This window comes from Simochromis diagramma, unplaced genomic scaffold (assembly GCF_900408965.1).
Source record: "Simochromis diagramma unplaced genomic scaffold, fSimDia1.1 OVJJ01000463.1, whole genome shotgun sequence".
Taxonomy (NCBI): Eukaryota; Metazoa; Chordata; class Actinopteri; order Cichliformes; family Cichlidae; genus Simochromis; species Simochromis diagramma.
This window is the reverse complement of record NW_024386941.1, coordinates 6495837-6505716: the sequence shown is the minus strand read 5'-3', so window position 1 is coordinate 6505716 and position 9880 is coordinate 6495837. Positions and strand designations below refer to the sequence as shown.

At 41.3% G+C, this 9880-nt stretch overlaps 1 protein-coding gene across 1 annotated transcript; it reads left to right on the top strand.

Moving 5' to 3' along the window:
- Positions 1-468: 468 nt before the first annotated feature.
- ywhag2 (3-monooxygenase/tryptophan 5-monooxygenase activation protein, gamma polypeptide 2) lies at positions 469-5494 on the top strand. Its single transcript, XM_040037741.1, has 2 exons — positions 469-729; positions 3771-5494. Exons 1-2 carry the CDS (start codon positions 643-645, stop codon positions 4425-4427), a joined length of 744 nt encoding a protein of 247 aa, XP_039893675.1. The 5' UTR covers positions 469-642; the 3' UTR covers positions 4428-5494.
- Positions 5495-9880: the final 4386 nt, after the last annotated feature.

Here is a 9880-nt window from a genome sequence, read left to right as displayed (position 1 = left end):
GCTTGCAATACAATGGCCTCAGCTGTGTGATATCAAGATGCAAGATACAGCTGCACTACACCTTTTCATTCAAGTATGGGCACTATACTGGATCCGAAACATTAACATAACAGCACGGAAAATACACAGTCCAAAACCGGTGGGTGACGTCACCGCGGTATGTCCATCATTTATACAGTCTGTGCTTTAGGTAGGCCTTTTTGTCGCTTTGCTGGGGACCCCATTTCCCATAATTCATCTATAGCTCACCTTTGCTCCCATCCATCCATCCCCACAGGCCTGGCCCTCTACTTTCCATGTATGGAGTGTTACATCATTGGCACAGACACCCACCTTTTCCAGTGATGACGCAGCCCGGGAAGAGTGTGTGTGTGTGTGTGTGTGTGTGTGTGTGTGTGTGTGTGTGTGTGTGTGTGTGTGTGAGGAGGAGGGGGGAGAAGGAGGAGGAAAGGCAGGGAGGGAGGGAGCGAGGAGAGAGGAGAGGGTGTCCCGTCTGCACGGAGCTCAGACAGACAGCAGGGAACAGCTGCAGCATTAGGTTCGCGTAGGATTTCACTGCATTGCGATTTAAAATTTAAGTAATTTCTTTCCCCAAACTTCACGTAGAGCAGCTCGACAAAGCAACCAAACATCATCTAAAAAATGGTTGATCGCGAGCAGCTGGTGCAGAAAGCCAGGCTGGCTGAACAGGCTGAGAGATATGATGACATGGCAGCTGCTATGAAATCGGTAAGTCAATTCAAAATAACAGTAAAATACAAAAAAAGAAAGATGATAACTGTGGCTTACATGTGCGTGAATATCGGTGTAAAGCTGCTGCGTTTGCGTAAAGGCTCGCCCTGCGTAAAGACTCGCAGCTGTAAAGCTGCGGTTACAACTGGCTCTCGATATTACAGCACTACATCTGGGGGTCATTCTGAAATAACGTTCATTGTGTTTATTGTGCTGTCGCCAGTCCATTGACAGCTCAGAGGCTTTTTTTTCTGATTCCAGTCCAAATCGGCTCCTCCTTGGGCGGTGCCTTTCTATCGGCCGTGCCGCTCATTGAGGGCGCGTTACAATGAAACGCATGCAGGCCCGAGCTTTCACTCTCAGGCTAAGAAGAGACTCGAATCGTGGAACGGCTCTGCTCTGACACATTTGCTGATTTCCTTTTTTTTTCTCCCCTTCTTTCACCACCACACCTCCCCTTCCTCCATTATGCTGAATTTCTAAGAGCTTCTGCTGCTGGGAGCCATGTGAGGTTGCTCAGGAAAAAGCCTATCAACTGCTCTTGCCCCCCCTTCTCCTCGTCCTCTTCTCCTCCTCCTCCCACTCCTCCTCCGCCGCCTCCTCTCCTCTCTCTTTGTCACATAAATTAAAACAATAAGAATGATGGCGATCATTTTAATGTTTCTACTCGAGGCTTGGGGGATAAATTGGAGCATGATTGCTTTGGACAAAGAAAAAGCTTTCATAAACTAAACGCTCTCCTCCAAACAAACGTAGGAGGCAGCAGAATCTCTCTAGAATATTCTTTGTCATATTGCAGTGAGTCAGTGTGGTCAGATTTGATTACAGGAATTTCCTTCCTATTTATTACTTTATTTGTCAGATATCACCTTCTGTGCATGCTGCTTGTGTATCAAGGGCTGATATCTGGTAGCATTTTAATGCCATTTTTGGTTAATGACCCTGGTTAATGGTGTAATATTTGATGTGAAGAAGATGACATGCTGGCCTGCCTCACTGTAGCTTTCTCAGCTCTTAATGGATGGTGCTGAGGACAGAGCCTTTGTCTGCCTTTTTTTTTTTTTGTTTCTCTGGCCCCTTAAGAAATTCTGGGAAGTGGATTCAGTAACAGGTTTTTTTTAAAAAAACTGCTGTGTCACACCAGCTCATACTGGAACCAGCAACATCCCGGTAGTCTCAGCACAGCGTCCGTGAGCTCACACACGGATTAAAATCATCCCACACTTTTTACAACGAGGAACATTTTGCCTTATGCGAGATGAGTTGAGCCCCCGTGGAGCACTTGTCATCGAGGGTTTCTGGTTGCAGGAGGTGGGATGATGTGCATGCAGGGGAGGGATTCCTTTCTCTTTAAGCAATCTGCCATGTCAGTGCGGTCCAAAGTGGGCCCTTTTGCAGGGGTGTGTACTCTCCCTCTCTAATCGAAGGGAATCCCTCGCCGTTGCAGCCAGAGAAGACAAATGATAGGCTGTCACCGTTGTGTTCCTCATGAAAAATGTAGGCAGAAATGTGAATAATTACAAGAAATGCCCTTCAAAAGTTTCCCAACCAGTGCTGATAGACAGCCCAAAAGACAGAACTGGCACAGAACTCTTTTCACAGCTGATCTCATTTTTGCCTAATAAAACATTTAAACGACTGATTGATAACTCTGTATCAACCTCAGTTGTTCTTGTCTTGTTTTATGACCATGTTATCAGCAATGAGGTATTTGTTTTATTTTGTACATATATAATAGTATAACTATACTTATATATAGTGTACTAGTGTAGTTCCAGTTGGAAGCATCACAATAATTAGAGCAGTGACCTGTTTCCTTTCTTTTTACAACAACCCCCCCCACATAGGTTGAGTCATCAGATTAGCAGTAATCTACCTCATTTGACTGTTTTGTGTGTTTTTCATCTGCAGTCTGATGGTATCACTGGGTTTGTGTGACAGTTTTGAACAAGCAGAGCAAAGGCCACTCAATCCCTATGAGTTGAGAGCTTTGCTCTCCATCGCTGTGACATCAGCGAGTCTGCGCCATGTTTGTGCTCCTCTGCCTGAGCAGAGAATGTCAGACCTGCTCAGGAGAAATGTTTGCACAAAACGAAAAGCTTTTTGAGTAAAACCTGCAAAAAAAATTGCAATAAGCTCTTTCTTCTTTTCTTGGTGAAAGGTTATGATAAGCCTAAGCACCATGTTTCATACCGATTATTGATCTGCAAGAGGCCATGTACCCGCACAAACTACGTTTCCAATATAAAAGCCTCGAGTTACATAACCCAGTCTCTTTGAGGACTGCCCGGCCAGCATTCGGATTCATCAAAATCTCAAATTAACAGCCTAACTCAGAGTGATGTCACCGTGTGGTGTTTTAGACAGGTAAAAAGGTCAGTTTCAGTTGGGGAGAAGGTCACTGGGACATGTGAACCGCCTGAGCAGTGATGGTTTTCATTTACAGTGCAGCTGCCCCCGAGTGCTCGTGGGAACATTTTAGCCATCTCCAGTCCTCCTTTCCTCTCCCAACCCCCCACTGCTGCCAACTATCTTGAATATCATTTCTCACTAACTAGCATTAGCTGTCCACGTGGCAGCTGAAGCTACTGGTGCACTAAATGAATGGATTGCCATGGAAACTGGAATTGCACATGACGTGAAATATTGCTCATCTTCTTTGCTGTGGATGGCCCCATTAACCCAAGTTATTTCATGCAGAAGAAGCCCGAGTTGTGGCAATTAGGACTGCAACTAACAGCTGTTTTTGTTATTGGTTGATCTCTACATTTGTTTAGTCTTTAAAATTAAAAATTTCATGGAGTTCTATGCTTCCATTACAAACCACTAAAGAGCACAAAATCACCCTGTTTTGAGAAGATGCAACCGTTAAACAGCAACAGCCTTGTCATTTTTACTAAATCATATTACTGACTTCTTGAGGTCATTTCTTGGATGAAATGTTCTTGCTTTAACTTTTTTTTTCCACAAAGTGAATGTAGTCTGGTGCTGTTATTTAACAGTCCATCTGTTTCTTCTTCTTTTTCTTGTTCTTCCAGGTAACAGAGCTGAACGAAGCCCTGTCCAATGAGGAGAGGAACCTGCTGTCTGTGGCCTACAAGAACGTGGTGGGTGCCCGTCGCTCCTCCTGGAGGGTGATCTCCAGCATTGAGCAGAAGACCTCGGCCGACGGCAATGAGAAAAAGATTGAGATGGTGCGGGCCTACCGGGAGAAGATTGAGAAGGAGCTGGAGGCCGTGTGCCAGGATGTGCTCAACCTCCTGGACAACTTCCTGATCAAGAACTGCAGCGACACGCAGCACGAGAGCAAAGTGTTCTACCTGAAGATGAAGGGCGACTACTACCGATACCTGGCTGAGGTGGCCACGGGAGAGAAGAGGGCCACCGTGGTGGAGTCTTCAGAGAAGGCCTACAACGAGGCTCACGAGATCAGCAAAGAGCACATGCAGCCCACCCACCCCATCCGCCTGGGCTTAGCTCTCAACTACTCTGTGTTTTACTACGAGATTCAAAACGCCCCCGAGCAGGCCTGTCATCTGGCCAAGACCGCCTTCGACGACGCCATCGCTGAGCTCGACACCCTCAACGAGGACTCCTACAAAGACTCCACTCTCATCATGCAGCTGCTCCGAGACAACTTGACACTGTGGACAAGTGACCAGCAGGATGACGAGGGAGGGGAGGGCAACAATTAAAAAGAAACCGCACTTCGAAAAAAAAAATATGAAGGGCCGGTGGACTTTGGCAGCCGCTTTTGCCGATGATACTACCGCAGCAGCAGTTCTTTATTTTTCCATGTGTTAAAAGAAAAGAATCAAAAGAGAGGTGAGAGTGGAGGTTAAATCTTAGTTTAAATATATATAGAAATATATATACAGTTGAAAGGGGCCTCCGTCTTCTTGATTTTCTCTTTGACATTTGCCAAAACCACTGATATGTCAGTCAATCAGCCTGAAGTGGTTGTTGTTGGATTGAAATGGCAGCCTCACACTGGCGTAGGAACTGAACTTGTTCTGTCAAGATAAGCTGCTTAGTTAGGTTTTTGCGTGATAGAGATGCATTTGAGTCACTTGAGAGAGAAAATGCTTGAATGGGAATGCCTCACAAAACTAGTTTGCATTGGTTCCAGTAGTAGTCTACGTAAGAGAAAGAGCCCTGAAAGCCACTGATGCTTTAAACTCACACTAGCAAACAAAGAGAAAGTTTCAAACCAGTCAAGTCCCCCAAATTTTAGAGGTTAAATTAGACGGGAGTGAAAATATCTGAGGATTGGTTAGTTAAATTTAATTCCCCTCGTTCTATTAGTCCGTTTTGTCGCTGGAACCATCGATTCCTTTGGAGGTGAAGATTACTAAAAGGCAGAGACTTAACAAAATAAAACGAAAAAAAAAAGACAAAAAATACAAAATAAAAGCAGCTTCAGAGTTTGTGGTTTACTTCTGTGTTTGTTTTATTAAATGCACTTGCCTACTATACTGTTTCTTCAGTGTAAGATGATGACAACAATAATATCGATTATTCAATATTGTGCATGCCGGTGATGTATTTATATACAGTAGCTTGACTTTATTAACTTATACTGTGGGTGTTAAGTATTCATATGATTGAGAAAAACAGGCTTTGTCTGATGTTGATTTCTAATTTATTTCATTTTGTTATGGTTTTTGATTTGCTATACCAAAATGCTGATCGTAAAAATTGACCTGTAATGGGCGTTGCTATAGTGACATGCAATATGTGTATTTTAATTTGTTAATGAAAGTTAAAAAAAAAGGAAGATAAAAACCCACCAGTGATCATCTAATCTTATCAGCTGGTGTTTGTCACATTGAAGTATGATTATGATATATTTTGTTCTTTGAACAGTATTTAAGTACTTTTTTCTGTCATGCTATCCAGTTTTAATAATGGTGAAGTTTCCAAGCTCAATGTTTCTGTTATGAATTCACAGACATGGACCATATTTTATTTCTGACAGTATACATTTTTTTTTTGTTTGTTTGTTTTTATACTTTTTAGCTGTTCCTGAGTGACAAAATATCTTGAATGTGAGTCATTATGTAGCAGTTGCACAAGAACCGAAATAATAGCTATGATAATAAAAAAAATATGACTAAATTATACATGCACCATTTCCGTGGTGGTCTAGTGTATTGTTGTATCGTCACCCATAAGTAAATTTGTTCTTAAAGAAAACCATTTCATAGGAAAAAAATGTTTCACTATTGTTTTGTGGCCTGAGTACAGTACTGGCTTCTTTTTGTGCGTGCCTGTATTATTTAAGATGCCTCGTTTGCAAGTTGACCTTTAATGGGGGAAAAAAAAAAAGGATTTATCTGCCAGTATTTTACTTTCCTGCAAGGATGTGTGAAAGATAATATTTTCCCTTCAGTGTTTTCTCATTTTCACGTTTCTGCTGTCTGTACAGCACATGGGTATGAATAATCATCACCAACAGTCACAGGGAGAGCACAGTCAGTTCGCTAGTGTTGGTTATCAATTAGCGACTACACGTCTTCAGAACAAACTTTAAATAAACACTTAGAAGCTGCTTAAGAGGACAGAAAGCTGCTGAACGGGTTTACAGTCACAATGCTGCTAATTCTTTAGAGTATTAATATATTCACACAGATGGAAGTTTAGTTTTTTCTTAATGCATGGCAGGTTGGGAGACCTTTTTTATTTCAGATGTGACGACTTGAGAGAGAAACCTAAAGCCTTAAGGTCAGTCATACAACCTTGTTCATGTATGCCGGTTATGTCACCATCATGAGTCAGCCTCCATGAGCTCACACTTTATGTCACAGCTGGTTTGATTTATTTTTAACGCAGTTTAAAAGTTGACAGCGCTGAAAAGCTCGCCACTCAAAAAGCATGAAATCCTAATCGGCACAACTGCTCACACATGTCACCTATATTAAAATGGAGTTCAGTCCTTTGCTTTAATTTTTAAGTGTTGTGTGTGGAAATGAGTAGAAAGGGAATTTTGTCACTTATTTTTGTTTGGATATTTTTGAAAGACTTTCATTCATTGTCAAGAAAACATGCATTGTGTTCCCTTTTTAAATTAATTTGTTTTATTTTCCCAGTGCTTTGTGTTTTTCTTTTTAAGTTTTCATTATTTGGCAGTTGATCTTTGTTTTTATGACATGAAAACATGCAGAAATTACAGATAAATTACAGATTTGATTAAAAATAAAAGAGCTGAGCTGCTGCAAATTAGTCAGAGTTGGGGGTCAGGGGTTGATTACTGAAAACAGTACAAACTGTATCCTCTGAGGAATTTTTGGTTGCCATCTGTTGCCCATTAAAGTTATTTGTTTATCAGTATTATTCTATATTTTTTTCTTTTTGTCTGTTACACTCATGCCAAAACCACCACAGCTCATTCTTTTTCATTCCAATACTCAACATTTCTGCCCACACATTAATACAGGAAACCAGTTTGACCTTATATAACCTTTTGTGGGTCACATAACTGGTGCGTGTATGTGGTATGTGCAAGTGTTTGCATCCATATCTTGGTGAGTATGCGTGTGTATGCAACTGTGCTGTTCCATGTGCTGAACTTATGAGATGGAGTCTGTATTAGCTGCAGTGCAGAGATGCTGCCAGCACATACAGCTTACTGCAGTATGTCTTACATGAGGCTCTTTTTCAGGCCGCTTTGCTAATCATTAACTAAATTAGGCCATAGATCAAAGAATATTTCTTGAAAAGACTAGAGGTTTTTATGACCGCAGCAATAAAACAAAGTCCTGCATCTAATGTTGGGCAAGGATGGAGAATCACCATCCCTTAGGCTTTTAAATTCACCTCCCTGTTGTATTTTTTGACACCCAAAGGTCGAGTTTATCTGAGCATTTATGCACATCTGTCAACCCAATGTCGCTGATAAAGCTGCTGGCTCGCCCACCCCCGGACTGCAGCCTCTTGCTGCAGCTTGCTGCACTGAACCTTTCATGAGATGAAATTCTCTGCTTTGAAAGGTCCTCTTCACCAGCCAATAGCTGACAAGCTTACTCTCTGCAGTCACCAATCCCATTCCTGTTGCTAGGGCTATAATAAGTACCCCACTAGCAGCCCAGTACCTATTGCATCCTGTAAAAAATGAAAGCTCAGAGCGCACAGGAGGCATTAGGATTCAGCACCAACCTATCTTCATGCTGGTGCTTCAATGCACTCACTGCCACACTTTCAGGGACACCGGTGTCACAGTTGTTGGTAAATGCTGCTGACATTATGCATCCCAAAACACTCTGGGGCCTGCTGATGGACGTGTAATTGAATCTCCAGTAGCTACAAATTCAATTTAGTACCACTCATGGCAAATTCTTTCAAATCTGAATAAAACTCAATAGTTTTACATGCATACATATACATATAATTTTCCATACATATATGTTCATTTAAATTAGTTATTTACATTAGGTATTAAAGGCCCTATGTATGGGAAACATTTGTTTAACTGTGCATCACTTCCACATCTACAATAACTGCTCTGTCATTACAGGAAGCATCATTTCCCTGATGAGTCCAGGATGACGATGCAGTTAGGTATCATCGAGCCATTGTTATGCCATCAAAATGTCTTTTAAATGACTGAATTGTTATCATCAACAGAGGGCCACAATTAGATTTCCTGAGACGTTTCTGGTGATACAAAAGAATGTATACCTTTGATGACGGATTAAAAATAAACTTTGGAAGTCAGGCTTGTAGTGATAGGGGCAGGTTATTTTTGTCCTCTCTGAATTTCACAAGCTCTTTCAAGGTTGTAGAGAAGTAGCTGTCTACACACTTATTTAGATTATGTACGTGACGCATAGAAGAGGAAACTGAAAGTACAGACACTGAATTTAAAGACATTTTATAAATATGCTTATATGTTTTATGGATAGATGAGGATATTTCACCATTCTCATCTCTTTCCAGCAAATTAAAGCGAAAGAGTTAGCCTAGCGCTATCTTAAAATAACTAAAACTTCCTGCACTGCACTCCCAGTGTGTCCAGTACCTTGGATATTTTTAGTACATCCTTGTGGTATAGGATTGTTTGCCCTGCTTGTGCTGTTGGCCATGAAGTTAAAATAATACAATGTTTTTACAAGGTGCTTTACCTTATAAAAGTAGGCACATAAATGCTTTAAAGAGGTGATTTTAGCCCCTCTCTAGGTGGTTGCCAGGCAACCTGATGGCATTATCGTATATCGTTATATTGCAAGTTTTGTGGATGCAAATCAAATGTTACTGTCATGAAATGAGAAACAATGCAATTCTTTTGTATGTAACATTTTCAGGTAAATAAATACTCACACACATCATTTTAGCCTGATAATATATATGATTGTTGGGAAGCACTAATGCAGCAAGGTGTTCGCAGGTTGCCTCTGTGGTGGCCATCTTGTTTTCCCTGTAAAGAGGAGGCCGCCTCAGTTGCAGCTCTTTTATAGGCCAGTCTGAATTGAGAAGGTGTGGTCTCTATTGTATTTAAAGCTGGCAGGAAATGCTGTCTGTATGTGCAAGATATTGGCAAGAGACAATAAAGTAATTACTTCGGTTAAGATAGAGTAATGTCTGATGTTTTCCTCACCACACCTCTCTGCGTAACAATGATATAGATAAGAACCTTGGGTGGCCCAAGATTTACCTGTGTGTCAAGTCTGGTTGCTTAATTCCTGATAGGAGTTAGTGGACAAAGAAACAGACAGACAGACAGAGATTTGGTGTATTATAATAGGAATGCTTGATGGGAACAAGAACAAAACCATTTTTGAAACTAAGGTTTCCTAATATATTAACAAACAATAGCTAAATCTAAAATCATAATTTTAGAAAGAGTATTAGCACTTTCACATGCTACATTGTAGATGTTAGGAAAACAGAGCTATTGTATTAACATTGTATTATTTGAGGCCTCACATCTGTCAGTGACTTTAGTCAAAAGGTCATCACAAAGTCTAAGCTTGGTTGCAGTCTATTGATTTCCTTTCACAGGGCTGCACTGAGTGCAGCATTTTCTGCTGTCTGCAAATTTCTGCACTAAAAGGCAGTTAACCTCCTGTAGTCCATGCTTCTCACAGTCATTGTTGACCCATTCATTCATCATCAGCCAAACCCCAAAGCTTTCATGGCTCATTTGAGGACT

Excerpts from the sequence above, each read along its gene's own strand:
- ywhag2 (XM_040037741.1), top strand. The coding sequence starts at position 643 with ATGGTTGATCGCGAGCAGCTGGTGCAGAAAGCCAGGCTGGCTGAACAG. Across the intron at positions 730-3,770 it reads TGGCAGCTGCTATGAAATCG|GTAACAGAGCTGAACGAAGC; the intron begins GTAAGTCAATTC and ends TTGTTCTTCCAG.